This window comes from Dicentrarchus labrax, unplaced genomic scaffold, assembly GCF_905237075.1.
Source record: "Dicentrarchus labrax unplaced genomic scaffold, dlabrax2021, whole genome shotgun sequence".
In the NCBI taxonomy this organism is placed as follows: Eukaryota; Metazoa; Chordata; class Actinopteri; family Moronidae; genus Dicentrarchus; species Dicentrarchus labrax.
In genome coordinates this window covers 32,724,688-32,742,120 of record NW_026136721.1, presented here as the reverse complement: position 1 = coordinate 32,742,120, position 17,433 = coordinate 32,724,688, and the positions used below count along the sequence as shown (strand labels likewise).

The 17,433-nt window shown below is 39.1% G+C and overlaps 3 protein-coding genes across 4 annotated transcripts; 2 read left to right on the top strand and 1 right to left on the bottom strand.

Annotated features, from left to right (window-relative positions):
* Nucleotides 1-89: 89 nt before the first annotated feature.
* Nucleotides 90-5,630, bottom strand: LOC127354484 (3-mercaptopyruvate sulfurtransferase). The gene is made up of 2 exons (XM_051384410.1): nt 4,921-5,630; nt 90-1,021 (listed from the first exon to the last, which is right to left on the bottom strand). Exons 1-2 carry the CDS (start codon nt 5,498-5,500, stop codon nt 723-725), a joined length of 879 nt encoding a protein of 292 aa, XP_051240370.1. The 5' UTR covers nt 5,501-5,630; the 3' UTR covers nt 90-722.
* Nucleotides 5,631-6,703: 1,073 nt separating this feature from the next.
* Nucleotides 6,704-9,234, top strand: rps19bp1 (ribosomal protein S19 binding protein 1). The gene is made up of 4 exons (XM_051384425.1): nt 6,704-6,888; nt 7,546-7,719; nt 8,038-8,135; nt 8,400-9,234. Exons 1-4 carry the CDS (start codon nt 6,834-6,836, stop codon nt 8,547-8,549), a joined length of 477 nt encoding a protein of 158 aa, XP_051240385.1. The 5' UTR covers nt 6,704-6,833; the 3' UTR covers nt 8,550-9,234.
* Nucleotides 9,235-9,281: 47 nt separating this feature from the next.
* Nucleotides 9,282-15,825, top strand: LOC127354481 (apolipoprotein L3). Of its 2 annotated transcripts, XM_051384406.1 has the most exons (9): nt 9,386-9,702; nt 11,181-11,255; nt 11,643-11,750; nt 12,413-12,520; nt 12,603-12,642; nt 12,725-12,776; nt 13,152-13,281; nt 13,570-13,758; nt 14,639-15,825. In XM_051384406.1, exons 1-9 carry the CDS (start codon nt 9,694-9,696, stop codon nt 15,071-15,073), a joined length of 1,146 nt encoding a protein of 381 aa, XP_051240366.1. In that variant the 5' UTR covers nt 9,386-9,693; the 3' UTR covers nt 15,074-15,825. The 2 variants fall into 2 exon arrangements, with proteins under 2 accessions (XP_051240367.1, XP_051240366.1); XM_051384407.1 differs by lacking the exons at nt 11,181-11,255; nt 11,643-11,750 and having other exon boundaries at nt 9,282-9,702.
* Nucleotides 15,826-17,433: the final 1,608 nt, after the last annotated feature.

The following is a 17,433-nucleotide window of genomic DNA, read 5'->3' as shown; positions in this document are numbered from 1 at the left end:
AGCCCCTTCACATATACAGTACATACTCATATTACATGAGGAGTAGCCTATATGTGTATGCGATTGCCACAACTCCCGTCTCATTGTGATTCAAAGTGCAGCTCTGTTTTATTCCAACATAAGCAGCTGTAAACAAACTTATTCCAGTTTCAAAACTGTTGGTTTAAAAAAGTTTAGTGTTCACATATCGCTGACTCTTAAGTCAAGTCATCTATTAATGTGTTTGGAATGAAAGAAATGTCCCTTAGTGATGCATGTCTGCCATTACCCATAACTGTTAAATGTTAAAGGAATAGTTTGACATATTGGAAAATGTACTTTTTTGCTGATAATTAAATGAGGAGATCGATACCACTCTCATATACACTAAATATGACAGGTGGTTAGCTTATCTTAGCATAAGGACTGGGGACAAAGGAAAACTGCAACAATAAGATGGTGGATTTTTGATTTTTGCCAAGATAGCTGTTCTTCCTTTGTTTCCAGTCTTTATGCTAAGCTAATCAGCTGCTGACTGTAGCTTCATAGCTTCAGAATACAGACATGAGAGTGGTATTCATCTTCTCATCTAACTCTTGCCAAGAAAGCAAAATATGGTATAAGCAAGTTCCCAAAATGTAAACTATTCCTTTAAACTTTAGCACATAAAAACAAGCAAAGAACATCATCCAGTACTAGTTTGATCCAGTCTCAACTCATCAACCACACCTCCTGTGAACCAATCACAAATGTTTCCCTCGTCCTTCAGATATGACATGCTCAGGCACGGCACGGGTGTACCACTCCGACCACCCGCCATCATACACAGATACACCCGGGTGGCCGCACTCGTGGGCCGCCAGCGCCACGTGACACGCAGTCACGGCCGAGCCACACAAAACACAAATGGGACGGCTGAGGTCCACGCCAGCCCGGGCGAACAGAGCCTGGAGTTGCTCCTTGGGCAGAAAGTGACCCGACTGGGACAGGAAGGAGTGGAAGGGCACGCTGATGGAGCCAGGGATGTGGCCTGGCTCTGTGTCTGTCAGTCAGAAAGAGAGAATGAGAGTGAGATTTGTGTAGAAGAAGTGTATTTATTATTTATACCCCTTAATCTTTATTCACAATTAATTAGCCACACACAATACAATAACCATGCATCAGATTTTGAAGGAGCTATTTTGTTCAGGATTTGTTGAGGGTTTCTGAAGTGGTGATTTAACTTAATGGCATCTTTAAAATCATAGTTTGTAGCAGTGTTAAATCTGCATTAATTGCATTTTTGGGGGGACAGCAGAAAAAAAACGGCAAAAAAAAAAAATTGACATATTATCACATCAAAAAATGAATGTGTGCTAACATGTTAGCAGATGGTGTCTTATTTACACAGGAAGCAGACCCGGAGACACGTTAGCATTCATTTGGAGTTGTGTTTGTGCCCACCTCACAAGTAAGTCAAATTTAAGTATTAACTTTCTATTTATTTGCATTCTTTTAGGTTCTTTTCTTTTTTGAGAAAAAAAAAAACATCTGGCTCTTTAACTACCAAATGTCCCATAATGTTCACCAGCTGGTGACTTTGTCTGTCTGCTGTTTGGTCCTGGGAAAGTACAGTAAGCTGCAGCTAAAACACATCATGAGGCGAAAAAAAAGGAACTGATAAAAATTAAAAAATTTCTGTTCTTCTTTGCTAAGCAGGATGTTTTGAGCATTTCAGTCAGCAAAATAATGTGTAAACACCGTCCTTAACTGACATCTAATTCACTCTCTTCGATCTCATTTCAATTGGTTGTACCTGTACTCTATGTGTCCTGGTGTTGTGCATGCTGGCTAACTGTCACAATAACATGGTTTACTGGGACACATCAATAGAATACGGTCATCATTACTGCTATTAGTAACACGTTCTTTTTCTACCAAGCCAGGATAGTTGCAGCCAGTGTTATGGTGTGTTTGTTGTTCTCTCCACTCCCCATAGTTAAGCGCTGCACGCATCAGACAGACTAAGAGGTCAGAGGGCGCAACAAGCGTTACATCATTCCAGCTGCACTCTACTATCGACTACTCAACATTATTTAACCAGTGGAATGGGATAAGATCATCATCGTGATCATAAACAAACCTATGTCAGCTGCTGAAGGGATTGAGTCTGTCAAATCTGGGCTACAGGAAAGAGAAGATGGAGACATCAGGCTGATAGAGCAAAGTTTTCTCCAAAAATCTTTTATGACTAAGACAGCGATTCTCAAACATTGTCGGGTGGGTGAATGCACATTGTTGGGACCGACAGCACATATAATATATACATATATATAGTGACTAGGGCGTATCATTGTTTAAAATGTTTTAATATGATCACCAATATTTAGTTGAGTTTTAGTACCAATACCAAAACAATAGTTTTTCAATACTCTGAGCAATATAAGCATTTAACAAAAAAATTCCAGCAAGAACTTTATCTAAATAAAATACATTATATATTACATGCATAAATCTTATTCAGTGTTTTTTAATGCTATGGACAAATAGTTTTATAGATTAGATTATCCTGTCTTTGACTGTGCTAGACAGCTTCAACAAAAATGGACACTTCTCAACCAAAGTGGTGAATGTAGATTTATGTTGCAAAATCGTAAACTTTATTTGACAAAAAGGGGAATACTAGTCCTGTTCACACTTCCCTAAACTATGCACTGCACAGGAAAAATCTGTTTGCCTAAGGTCGAAGTTCAGTGCTGACACTGCTTTCACGAATGGATTTTCACCTGTGAATGGGCACTCTTAACAGCACATCAAAGCTTTTCTCTGTGCGTTATTGTGTATATGTACATGTATGCAGATATGTATGTGTGTAGAATAAGATAAGGCACGTACTATGGGCGTCTTATCACTGAATACAGACTGCTATCTGTAAAGATCGACATAAGGGTGGACAATATCTAAATTCTGGACCATTCACTCTATCTGCTACTGTCCTTCTGCAGTGTGTGTGTGTGTGTGTGTGTGTGTGTGTGTGTGTGTGTGTGCGAGCATATGGGTCAGATATAAAATGCATAGTTATGAGAGCATGTCCTGTACACTCACTCTCCTTATGTGTTTGCGTTGTTCAGTGATTTAGGCTCAGCCTGCTGCATGCCTGCCTGCCTGCCTGTGTGTTTGTCCAGAGTAAACTCTGCAAAAAGCCTGCATACAAGGAAGTCCTGGACTCAGTGCACCATTGCGGTTTTTCCACTGCATGTTTGTGCCATGCCGAACCCATATTGTCACAGAATGAGACAAGCATGTTTTTGTTTTGATTTTGTTATGAGGTACAATAGTTACATCTCTATTCGTTGTGTTGTTAATGAATATAATCCATCTGTTTTCCATAGATAGCGCGGAATAGCAGACAGACAATAGGATGAAGAAGTGTGTTTATTTTAGTTTACTGTCACAGTAACATGTAGGTCAAGCACCAAATGTGTCAGGTTCACTACATTGGTAAATGTCAGTCATTGAGCGCTTACAGTAGTTTATGAAAAAAAAAAACTAATAAATAGCTAAATATTTGTTTTGGGGGTATTTGTGAATATTTACAAAAGCAATGTTATTTGAATTTGTAGCTCAATATTTATTAGGGCTCCAAATGTTTACATGTGTTAAAGCTTTCATTTCATGGTTTGTTCGAATATTGATTTTTTAATATGTGATTTTGCATGTGCCACGATCTCAAATGTCCTCATTAATATGATGACACTGATTTGAATTGTTTTTCCAGGTTGTCAAGCACTAGCAATTGTGACCTGAGAGTCCACCGGTTCCCATTAAATCAAAAGCCAAACATATTGATTTACTATCAATCCAGCTGCTGTCATGTTAATGTGTAACAAAAACCAACAGATTGATGATCTGATCAATGAATGAACAATGTCCGATCAGTGAGGCTTAAACACATGTAACGTGACGCAATCAAAGGGTTAACATTCATATGATGCAAACATTTTTTCAATATAATAAAAAAGTTGTTGCAATCACTTGATTTCATGTAAATCTGAGTAACAATATGTTACTTACAAGAAACATAGTTGTTTAGCGAGTCAGCTTGGTCTGTATGACTCATCATAAAGACAACCATTGCTTTTTAGAAAACTCTACTCAGCATTTTTTTTCTGTCATTTCATTCAGTACGACTGTGAATCAAAACTCAAAACCATGACTCACGCCAGTGTCATGCTCGGACTCTTTCGCAACAGTGATGGCAGGAATAAACCTAATTTCTTCATTCATCCTAATCATCATCATCATCAGTGATTTTGTCCCAAAGAGTTAGTAGTACCAGGAACAGAGGTACTCTCTGACTCATTTGGGTTCACAGCTGAGGGCCCCATTTTCTAAGAAAATGAGCAGCTAAATATCTGAAATTCTTTATTCTTAACTCTTATTATCTTGCAGTCTGTAGCAAACGGTCTGCAGATCAAAAATGGGTTTTTAAGACACTACTAAGACGCAGAGGAACAAACAGAAATTGAATTTCGGTGCTGTTTTTCGTTCTGTCTCCAAAATCTACTTCACTAAAAAGATAAATTGATAATATTATTCTGAAAGAGGAATAACCTGTTGTTAGAAAAGGTAAACTAAAGGTGACCTTTAGTTTGAATTTAAACAATCTTCCTGTGTATCTAAATGTTACAGACATTATATAGACATCTATATAGAGAGAGATATTATAAATAGGCTTACTTTGTTCACCTACAAAGTACTTTACCTGTTCAGTGTTGTTGTCCTTGTTTATAGCTGTCTAAATCTATCTTTCTGAAATTTGTTTTTGAAACAGCATGCCTAGTGATTATATCTGCTCCACTGCTTTCTGTTTGCCTTCATGCTAAACTCCATGATGCAAGAGACCTAAACAGAGCCGCACCATCATCACACGGACTGGGTTGCAACTTGCAGACTACTCACTGTCTCTGGGTTCAGGGTCCAGTCCTTTGAACCTGCCTGCAGGCCTGGCGTCCACCACCTGGAACTTTTTGGTGTCCACGTTATCCAGGATATCCTCGTAGGTCTTGATCCAGGAGCGGTTCAGGGAGGCCTTAAACTCGGTTGGTGTTGGTCTGACGTAGTGGTCGCTCATCGGTCGACCCTCCAGTTCCCAGTTCCTGAGCCCCCCAGTCAGCAACGAGACCGCGCTGTGCCCGAACACCCGAAACATCCACCACACACGGGGCGCAGAGAAGGCGCCGAACTCGCTGGCGTCGTACACCACGACGTGCGTATCGCTCTCTATTCCCAAATTTCCGACATAATCTGCAAAAATCTTCTCTGACGGCAGCATGTGGTCCAGAGGAGAGGTTTTATCACAACATTGGTCTATGTCAAAGAAAGCTGCACCCGGGACGTGCCTCTTCTTGAACTCGCTCTTGGCGTTGCGCCGCAGTTTAGGCAAATACCAAGAAGTGTCCAAGATGCGCATTTTCCCCTGGACCTTCAAAGCCTCCGCAAGCCACTTGGAGGTGAGCAGGGCTCTCGCTTGGAGCGCCATGGTTACTTTTTTGGAGAGGTAGACAGCAGGCTTCAAAGTTTACTGCAATAGATCTAACTAATGCTGTGCCAAAGGTTGGGAGTGTGGAGATAGCAAGGGCATTGATGGTGGAGAGAGAGCGCAATAATCAACACGCCCCCAGTGTACAGTGCAACAGCTGGAAGTGAATGGAGGCGGTGACGCGTTAAAGTAATGTGATTACTCTGTAACGAGCAACCATTTTAGGCACTTTTTACCTGGGTAGGCTATTTAAACTCATTTATATATATATATATATATATATATAGATAGATAGATAGATAGATAGATATATATATATACATTTAAAGTAGCATATTACAATAATACATAAAATATTATTTCAGTGTTTCTTATCCCAGAGTGACAGACAGGCATACTCTTTATATCTGAGCTCTCTGTGCATAATCAGGTTAATTTCTTTCTGCTTCAAATAGAATATATAGCTTCAAATAGCTTCATAAAGTATCGCCTGTAGACGCCCGTACTTTTGGTTGCTTTACTCCTTTTACTGCACATGCACTTTGTTTGCCCTGGTATACTACAGTGGCTAATATTCAACTTAAAGCTGCAATCCATTTATTTATTTTTTTCATTTTTTATTTTTTTTTATAGAATCATGTTGAATCCGTTGTTAGCCTTTTATTTAGGCTGTTATTTTATTTATTTATTTTTGTCACTTTTTTGTGATGTAACCTACTAATTTGCTGCTTTCGTTAAATTATGCCAATTTATTCTAATTTAATGTATTATTATTATTATTATTATTATTATTATTATTATTATTATTATTATTATATGTATTATTGTTATAGCTGCTGCTACTATTTGTGTTATCTGTTGTTTGTGGATTCTTACTGTTTTTTTCTCTTGTACATAGTGTTTTTTATTATTTCCCTACTCCTACTGTTTCTTTATACTGTTTATTTTCTCTATCCACTTTTCTGCTGAAACAGTGGAATTTCCCCATTGTGGGACAAATAAAGAAATATCTAATCTATCTAATTATTATTATTATTATTATTATTATTATTATTATTATTATTATTAGCAGTAGTAGTAGTAGCTGTTGTTGTTGTATCATTTATAGTAGTAGTAACAGCACTAGTTGGCTGAGAGCGAGAAGGCAGAACTTTACTCATCTTCGACTTCTGTTCCAGCCGGTTGCTTTCAAACGGTGCACACGAGTAACGTTAGTTTACCGGATGTTGACAGTCTCACAGACACGTTGCTGTGGAGCAGTGGAGGCAGATTCTGGTCGATGTCGCGTTTTATTTGTATTTAATTCAGCAGACTCTTCGCAGTGTGAACCAAAATGTCGGCGTCGTTGGTGAGGAGAGGGCTGGAGCTGCTCAGGGACGATATTAAAGGTAACATTAGCACAGTGCCAGTGATTATCAGCTGTCTCATTGTTAAAATGATGATAAATATGGACAAGTTAAAGAGCTCAAATTAAGGCTTGTTTAAGAGATGCCTAGGTAATATTTTTAAGCGTTATAGCAGATAAAAAACTAACCTAAATTTACCATGTGTGAAGTTAAAGTCACCAAAACATGCGGTTATATATTGTAGTCAGATTTGAATCAGCTTTATAGTCAGGTTTGTGCACACATACAAGGAAGAACAAATTTCATTAAGATAGAAATAGACAAGGACAAATATGTGCACACAAGTAAGCGTGAACTATATTTATAAATCAACAACGAACAACAACAGTCAATGTCTATATAAAGTTAAACAGCAGCAGTACAAAGAGTGCTGCAGTAAGTACTAAATGGCTTTTGTAATAGATTACTTTATATACATTATTTGGGTGTTTATGTACAGTACATGCATGTATACAGTGTGCTTAGATTTATGGTGATTATATGCACTTGTTTAAAAAAAGGACAGTCTGTATACTACTATATTAAACTGTATTAAAATCCACACTTTCATCAGTGCATTGGTAACCCACGCACACAGAGGAACGTGTTGCCTTTTAGCAGCCTAAATTTGGTTTGTCTGTGTCCTGTGCACCTCGCCAGATGCCAGTAAAGGGAAGAAGAAGAAGCAGCAGACGCCGAGCTCGGCCACAGTGATGAAGTTGGTGAGCACCAAACGAGAGGGAGTCACCAAGCAGGTCAAACGGCTGCAGGGTCGCCTGGGTCCCGGCAAGAGCAAAGCTACAGTCAAAGACAAGAGGATCAAGTCTGCAGTGGGTGAGTCGGCTCGTAGGTCTGCACAGAGGAAAATACACCCTAAAGCAGAATTCCCTTATGTTATTTCAGCAGTGTCGTGCTACAGTGTGTAGCCCCGGTTTACTTTCTGAACTTAATTTCAGTGTAAATGTAGATACTGTCCATACTGTCACTGGAGTAGACAACTGGTAGCTTATGTTTATGGAGCAATAGAGGTTGCCGTGTCTGTTCAACAGTATTAATACTTGATGTAATTGCAGTGTTAGTAGCCCTCTGGTGTTTGCTTTATTACAACATCTGTTATTGCTTCTTGCTCTTCTTCTGTGCTGTTCATTGTAGAGGAGTTCAGGAAGAAGCAGGGGAAAAGCCACCTGAGTGATAACCTCAAGTACTTTATGGAGACGGGCTACAAAGCAACAGATTCGGACACTTTGAAGGTAAGAAAGGCGAAGATCACTCACTTATTACAGCCATACAGGAATCAGAATTTTTATTTTTGAAAATGGAAAATTTAGTTATTATTATTAATATTATTATTATTTTTAAGTCTACAGAAACATGATAATTAGTCATCCGTGTTTGTTTTATTCGATCACGGATTTTCTTTTCTTTTACTTTATATTTGCTTCTGCTTCTCTCTACTGTCCACATATTCAAGTGAGTTCATCATATAGTGTTGGTTTGCCCTCTGTGTCACTTAGATCCTGAGCCACAATTCAGGGAGACAGTCCAGAAATCGCCCGGACCAAACCGCCAAGAAGGCCAAGGAGCCGCAGTCTTTGTTCACAGAGGAGGAGTTCCAGCAGTTCCAGAAGGAATACTTTGGCAGGACTGTCGAGGAGAAGAGATAAAGAGGCAGCAACACAAAGACAGGATCGAAGTGGATTTCTGGACCAGATTATGTTCTGGAAGTTGGTTCCACTTCATATGTCTCAACAACGGAACAAGATAACTTTGAGGAGAAATGTTTCTTTGAGCTAATTCTGTGCTGATGTTATGGTTACTGTTGCATTCAGGGATCTACTTCCTGCTAAGAGTTTCCCTCCAAAATGTGTCTATGCTGAAAATATTATTGCTCAAACATCACTTCCTTATTAGTTAACATTTCCAAACTTCTCTTGCGAATGTGATTTATAACCGCTCATTAGTCAAGTCAGGTTTCACAAGAGAAGGTGCAGTTTATCCGAATGGTTTATTCCTGATAGTGAAACTGCTTATAACACCTCATTTGAGTCGCTTCATTTCACACATATTAAGACACAAAAGTTTCTTTTTCATTGACATTGTTAAACTCCATAATTATAATTAACTGACATTCTGATTCTTCTTCATATTGTTGGGGTATTGTCCTCCGGTCGACTCACAGAATAGTCCAGTTTGTACTAGAATTTTATTTAAATTCCTACATGTTTTACTATTGAGCACAAATTCAAACACAACATTTTTTTTTTTTGAGTTTTCAACATCAAGAATCTCTGGTTGACTGTGTTATTTGTGTATCAGCAATAAATATACATACACAAATAATAATACAAATGTTGACTTTGTATGAGTTTAGCCATGATCACTAGCTTACTTTCTTTCCAGAAAAACAGGTACAACTGTGAAATCACTAGGCATGAACTTTCAGTTGTGTGCATGAATGAAGGCACAATTAAACTTCAGTGTTGAGGTTAAAAAGTTCTCATACAGGGATGAGTGTTTGCAAGCCATGTGGACATCAGCTTTGTTATCTGCAGGACATGGATGTGACTTAAAAGGATATTTTTCATTCCAACAGCAGCAGAACTTGTAATGGGTGTGTAAACTAGATGAATGCAGATGCTTTAAAAGCCATGAATGAATGCCAGTTGAGTATTGAGATGTCAATCATCTTTATGTCTAACCTGTTGATTTTTGGGATCAGCATACATAAATAGACGGTGAGAATGAAAGTAAGTTCGGCAAAGGAGAGTGACTGCAGAACGACTCAAATACAACAGGGAAAGTTTCACAATGTCCCGGGTAAGAAATCAGATGATTAAATCATCCAGAATGATTAATGAATTAGTATTAATTGTTAAACTGCATGCTGCTGAAATTAATTTGAGTGAATCTGCTCAGAATAGGTAGCCATGCTGATGGTGAGAGTATTTCTTTAAGTTTTTGAGATTCTGTGAATAATCCAAATACAGTAACAGAGGTCAGTTAATGACATTTGAAAATGATTTCCTTCTGCTTAAGGAGGAACGTTTTCTCTGTGCCATCCTTAAATCTTTTTTTAAGACATGCTCCACCAGGGTTTTGTGACATAATCGTCTCGCAGGTTCTTGTCAATCCTGGTGGAGCCTCCTGCCATGGTCCTGCTAGATTGCCATTGCCAATACTGTTGTTGCTGTGCACCTGTCTGTCTCTTGCTCGCTCTCTCTCTCTCTCTCGACGACCACCCACCTAGAGCCGGAGGATCTTTCCTAGGTTTCTGCCTTTTAACAGGCAGTTTTTCCTTGCCCTTGTCGCCAAGTGCTTGCTCATGGTGGTACTGTTGGGTCTCTGTAATTAATGTTTTAAAGAGTTCGGTCTAGACCTGCTCTATTTGAAAAGTGTCCTGAGATAACTTCTGTTATGAATTGGCGCTATACAAATAAAATAGAATTGAATTGAATTGAATTGAATTAACTGCAAATCAAATGGCTCAATATGCAACTTACACAAGTGTGATGGAGAAACTTGAATAGAGAGGACTTTTAACTGAAGGTCTTGTGTTCACCAGTTAAACGTTGAAAAACATTTGCATACTTATGGTTTCAGAATTTTTCAGTGAGGGAGGAGGAGTAAATGTGTTTTTACTATTTTTTAACAACTTAATTGAACATTTCTGTGAAAAAAACAAATTATTCAAGGCATATCTTTTTTTGTATGCCAAATGTCTGGAGGGGATCTTTCACATATGGATCTGATTTCCATCTCTGTGTGTTGGAGATTTCCAATTGCAATCACATCTAGTTTAACCTAATATCCAGTTTGCAAACGTTAAAATGAGACAGGTTTTGTCCTGAGCAAAAGTGAAACCAAAAAACAAGATGTGACCTTGTCAACAACAAAGATGTGATCAATCTTGTCTAGCGTGCTTGGCAAGGTCAATTTACAGTTCATTTGTCTTGTATTCATCCTCAGCGGGCATTTGATAATAATCTACAGCGGACTAGCTCTGCCACCATTTTTTCCTCATATGAAGTCTTTTGTAAGGATGTCTAGATCACAGTCCTGATAGAGTCAGGTTGGGAATTTGACTCCAGTTAGGGCCATGTTTACTTAGATACACACACTCTGTTATTATTATTATTATTAGTAGTAGTAGTAGTAGTAGTAGTTTTAATGCAACTTTTCTAATCTGGATAAATGTCAGACAAATGAGGTAATTGAGGAAATACAGAGTGAATGAGTACTTTCCTATATCTTTAAATGTATGTAAGCACAGAGTGATGCCCCCTCTCTTTCTGCAGCCAGTTCCCGCGCCAAGGAGACAGATGTCCTGTCCCGAAAAAACTGAGGATGACTTTCCATTAAAACCTTCAAAGGTTGGTGCTCAGTAATCTCCACATTAAGCAATGGTTTGTTTTACTCTGTACTGAGATCAAGTGGTATACTTAAATCAGGGTTCGTCATACTTTGCGGTCAAATTCGAATATTTGTATTGATCTGATATCTATATTGGATTATACCATGCTTGATATCAGTATGTTGATATGTCTAAATGTGACTGTACTCTCAACAAAGAATCCATAATTACAATTCAGACTAATAGCAGAACTATATAGTTAACTGTGTGCTTATATATATACCTATTGAGAATGAATCATTCAAACTTATAAGACTCAGCGTGTCTTTGTATTTGTAACACTGTAACACTCTGCCAGATACTCAGTCTTTTTTAATACAGAATATTTATTTCCATTCAAACTCAGGGAGGTTTGGTCTGCTCAACTCCTCCTCCAGTGTTACCAAAGAAGTGGATTGTTAAAAACAGTTCAAAGAGTTTCGACACTGGACATGACTATCTGGAAATAGTGAAGGTAACATTTTGTGTTTTATTTCAGTCAAATAAGTTCAATTAAATGAAAAACCTCCTATCTGCTTTTGTAAAAGTAACCTGTAGTGACCCCATATCCCAAAGGTTCCTTCTTTGTCATGAGTTTGAAGATTTGGGTTTTTTTGGGGGGAATTCCAGTTTCAGGAATTGAGCGGAAACTGAATCACTGACCCTGTAGCAATAGCAAGAAGCCCTCAAAATTACATTAAAAAAACAGGTTGATCATTGTTTTGTAGACCAGCAACATTTAATGTTTCTGACGCAGCATGAGCAAAACAGCAAGTAAGTGACATATGTCCTAAAAAACCTCCAAATGTTACTAACTGGTAAACAAATGTCATGAAACTTTCCCAACTTTCTGTTTGACTACAGAAAAAAATCTATTTGGTTTTCTTTCTTCTATCTATTCTTAATTTAATCCTTAATCACACAATGGAATTACACTTGTGTGGAAGTCCTGCATTTAATTGAGAAAGAGATGCCAATCAGAAATCATCAAATGGAATTTTGCCAGATCAGAGAATGACGCAGAAAAGCAGAGCATGAAAAGAATGAAAACAGGCGGCCTCCATCATGTGAGATAACTGATCCTGTAAACATTATTACATTCACTTAATAAATGTGAACTGTCGCTCATTTTCTCAGGTGATGGCTGACCAATCAATTGATGATAAATGTAAAGCACAACCTCCTCCGCTGCCTCAAAGACTTCCAAAGAACATAAAACAGCTTGACAACGAAGATGAAACCCTGGTAACTATCTTACAACTATGAAGGTATTTCACTATAACAATATTAAGAGAATTCAACTGCAATCTCTCTCATCTTCTACCAGGATGAAAGCTCTCTGTTGGACTGGTGGAAGGATGTGACACGTGAGTCAGAACACCAAATTGAAAAGAATCATGTTTGGTGCTCTTAGTATGTTTGGTAACTTAATGTTTTATTGATTTACAGCCTGGAAATTTCTGTGCAGAGACCTCAAACTCCAAAAAAAGAAATCAAGAAAGTAAGTAGATTATTATACCTTTTATATTTCTATATTTGAGACATAGTGTTAAAAAATGGCAACGGTAAAATGCTGATGTTTAGCAGGTATAATGTCTACCATATTCACCAGGTTTATTGTGGTAGCATGCTAACCTTCGCTGAATGACACTAAACACAGTGCATCTGAGTCTGATGGGAATGTTCTTGCAGATAGCCATTTAAGGGACCAAAGTGATAACAATTCTTCCTAAAATCTGCAAGTAGTTGTTGAGCTATTTCACAAGATAAATGAAAACTTTAAGGCTGCTAGAGGAAAAGTAAGGACATCACCAAAGGTTTATAATGTTTTATTATTATAATAATTTGATCAAATGTTCTCACAATACATTTCCAGGGTCATCAACATTCAGGCTGACCACCTCTATAAAGCTGTCCGGGTTTACATCCTCCTGCTGACTGAACACGGTGGCTTCCTGAAGCAACTTAATGATGAGCTGCTCTGCATTGCTGACAACTTAGACAAGGTAACAGGACCACATATGATAATGAAATGTTACGTATATTGCGCTTTTAAGAATAATTGAAATTGAAAGAATAATTTACCCTAGCTCTCCAGTCATAATTTCATTCAGACCAATCTTATATGACTACTGTACTTTCTGTGTTGGAGTGTATTTTGCTGTTGTGCTCAGTTTCATTTGTTCTGAATGCTGTGAATATATATTAAAACATATATCATAACTTGGTCTGGATATGATCATTGTAGTCTAATCAAATACCTGAGAATCAGATAAATTCCCTTTCATCTTAAGGTTTCAAAAGGCACAAAGATTGCTGGCATCACAGGAGGAGCTACAAGTGTAGCAGGAGGAGCGGCAGCAGCTGCCGGGGTGATTCTGTCTCCGTTTACACTGGGACTCTCACTGGCCCTGACTGTTGTCGGGGTTGGTGTGGCTGCAGCTGGCGGCGTCACTGGTGCATCAGCAGCCATCGCCAACAAGGTGACCAGACGTGAAAGAAACTTTAGGGAATTTTAAAGTATGTCTTTGTTTGTGGTTTGTGTCTGTGGGATGGCTGAGGGGTTTGGCAGTGTTTTTTTAGGGTAAGCTAATGGTTTCCTTGCATTCTCATTTTTTCCCCTTTTGTTTATGTTTCTTGTACTTGTACACTTGAAAGGGGAGGGTGAAGCAAGAGTGTTGCAATCTGCAATAAACTACACAGCTAGATGCCACTAAATCCTATGCACTGGTCCTTTCAAACTAACTGTATGCATGTCAAAGTGAAGCATATTGAGTTTACATGTAATAAAATGTGCTATTTAAGTTATAGTTAAGTTTAAGGATGTCAACACAGCTGGCAAGATACATTAATTCTGGCAAGTGTGGTGCGGAAAGAATATATAATACATGTAATATTCATACTTGTGTTTTCAATTGCGTATAATCACGTGAATACAGATTTTTCTTACCTTAGAATGAGCTGTTTATATCTACAGATGCCACAGGTCGCCTTCCATGGAGTCCACTATGTTGAACTGCCACGTTTCTACAGTAGCCCAGAAGGGACAGACCAAACGTAGCTAAATACTACACACTGGTCCTTTAAGTTAAAGCTACTAGGTGTAGCACTGGAAATAGTTCTGCTCAGGCTGCCTCCCAATAGTTCAATCAACTTTGGCAGACAGTAATGTACAGGATGAATGAGCTCAAAGCAGCACATAGACAGCGGCAATTTCCACCAAAATTGTTCAATTTGCAGAATTGATTGCTACAAACCCAAATCATTCTACACATAGTAGCTTTAACTTTTTTACTCTGCTTTTTTTATTTACCATCCTTGGTGTCAAAGCTGTTTAAAATATTATAAAATCTGTTCTTCCAGGTGAACGTCACTCAGGACAAGAAGAAAATTGAAAAGGCCTTCCAGGATTACGAGGACCGCATGAAGGAGATTCGGGAATGCATCACTTTCATCAGTGGTGGCATAGAGCAGCTAAGGCAGCATGATCTGTCTCTTCTGGATGAAGCCAGGAAGGAATCAGTGAGAATAGGCCAGATGGTAGAGCTGGCTACTACAGGAGGGGGAAGTACCACAGTTATTGAAACTACGAGTAAGGCATGTGGGCTTATGGAAGGCTTTGCCCTTGGCATTGATATCCACTTCACCCAAGGAAAGGATGGTAAGAAGCAGCTGAAGAAGGGCCATGAGTCGAAGTTAGCAAAGAAACTCCGCAGTCTAGCTGAGAATCTCAAAAAGGCTTTGGAGGTGCTCATGGAAATGAAGGACGACTTCAGTGAGCGCTGTCCTGGACAGTAAATGTTTTTAAACTTGCCGACCTTCTCCTGTCTGATTTTTCTTTTTTCAGATATTTACATATATTTTAGAAATGTGGTTGTCATAGACATTTTGATCTATTGGCAGAAATGGAATGAATGCATAATCACATGAAAACAAGAATTGTTGTGTTTTTGTTACCTTAGAATGAGCTTTTCGTATCTGCATAGGGACTGGGTCCATTATGTTGTCACAATGTTTCTACAGTAGTCACTGGCTCTAGATTCGACCTTTTGCGTGTCTCATGGCCACCATAGTTTCTCCTACACACTCTGAAGGCGAGCAGTATTCAGTTGGTTGCAATCTGCAGCTTCACCACTAGATGCCACTAAATCTTACACACTCACACTGGTTCTTTGAAAAGAAAAAGAAAGTGGGTATAACAAATTTAAACACAGGGCACCCTGTTAGCTCACCTGAGTTATGCATTTATGTTATGTTTGTCAGTCTCCACTTCCATATTTTTTGTATGTATGAGATTACAGAGCAATACATGTACACACTGATTAGCCAAAATTCTATGAATTAGTAGAACTTGAATGCTTACAGTTTTAGTAAAGGGATGCTTCTCTGAAAATGTTTTTTACATTTTGTTGTATTCTATCTTTTTATTTTGTTTGTTGAAAGACATGTAATCTACTGTATAACCTCCAACATAATTAATATAATTTGGGATTTGTGTTATTTCTATAATTGTTATAATTAAAGAAAATAAAATTAAGAATTAATTTGCATTGTTGAGTTTTACACTCTTTTTGTAAATGAAATCTGTACAATAGCGGGCCGATTGGTTTTGTAATTTAATTCAGCAGACTCTCGCAGAGTCAAAATGTCGGCATCGTTGGTGAGGAGAGGACTGGAGCTGCTCAGTGACGATATTAAAGGTCTGTCCAGCACTTGAGCTCGCTAGTTTGTTGGCTAACATTAGCACAGGACACCAGCACACTCTTTCAGTTCAGTCCCGACCAATGCCAGTGATTATCAGTCGTTTCATTGTTAAGGTTTGGGGATAACAGATGTGGTTACTCGCATTTCCTCGCTGCTGTTGTCTTGAAATAGGAAACTGGCGATTTAACTCTTATTTTGCTTTATTAGGACTTAATTATCTGTGGTTATAGTCCATCTTGTCATTCAGAAATGATGATAAATGCCTAGTACAAGTCAAAGAACTCAAATTAAGGCTTTTTAAAGATATTTAAGAGATGCCTATACGTATTATTTTTTAGCTTTATAGCAGAGAAAAAACTAACCTAAATTTACCACTTGTGAAGATAAAGTCACCAAAACATACGGTTATATATTTTAATCAGATTTGAATCAGAGTCAGCTTTATAGTCAGGTTTGTTCACACATACAAGGAAGAACAAAAATCGAGAGCTTCGCTTTGGAAATACAGGGATTGGATGGCCCTGAGAAGTGACCCCCTCACCCCATACTCCCGCAGCACTTCCCACAAGATATCCTGGGGAAGCCGGTCATATGCCTTCTCCAAATCCACAAAGCACATGTAGACCGGATGGGCATATTCCCAGGCCCCTTCCAGGACACCTGCGAGAGTAAAGAGTTGGTCTGTTGTTCCACGAACAGGACGGAACCCGTACTGTTCCTCTTCAATCAAAGGTTCAACAATCAACCGGACCCTCTTTTCCAGCACCTTAGAGTAAACTTTCCCAGGGAGGCTGAATAGTGTGATGCCTCTGTAATTTGCACACACCCTCTGGTCCCCCTTTTTAAATAGGGGAACCACCACCCCAGTCCGCCACTCCTTCGGCGCTGTCCCTGACTTCCAAGCAATGTTGAAAAGGCGTGTCAACCAAGACAGCCCCTTAACACCCAGAGCCTTCAGCATTTCTGGGCGAATATCATCAATCCCCGGGGCTTTTCCACTGTGGAGTTGTTTGACTACCTCAGTGACCTCCCACAGGGAAATTGATGCAGATCCCCCATCACACTCCAGCCCTGCCTCTATCACAGAGGGCGGGTTTGTTGGTCTAGTCGGGTTCAGGAGTTCCCAAAAGTGTTCCTTCCACCGTCCAATTACCACCTCAGTTGAGGTCAGCTGTGTCCCATCCCCGCTGTACACAGCTTGAATGGTTCCCCGGTTCCCCCTCCTGAGGTGTCGGATGGCTTTCCAGAAGCACCTGGGTGCCATCTGAAAGTCCTTCTCTATGACTTGTCCGAACTCCTCCCATAACCGCTGTTTTGCTTCCTCACAGCTGTGGCTGCAGTCCTTCGGGCCTGACGGTACCCTGCAACTGCCTCGGAGTCCCCCGGGATAACATATCCCGGAAGGCCTTCTTCTTCAGTCGGTAGGCTTCCCTGACCACAGGTGTCCACCACCG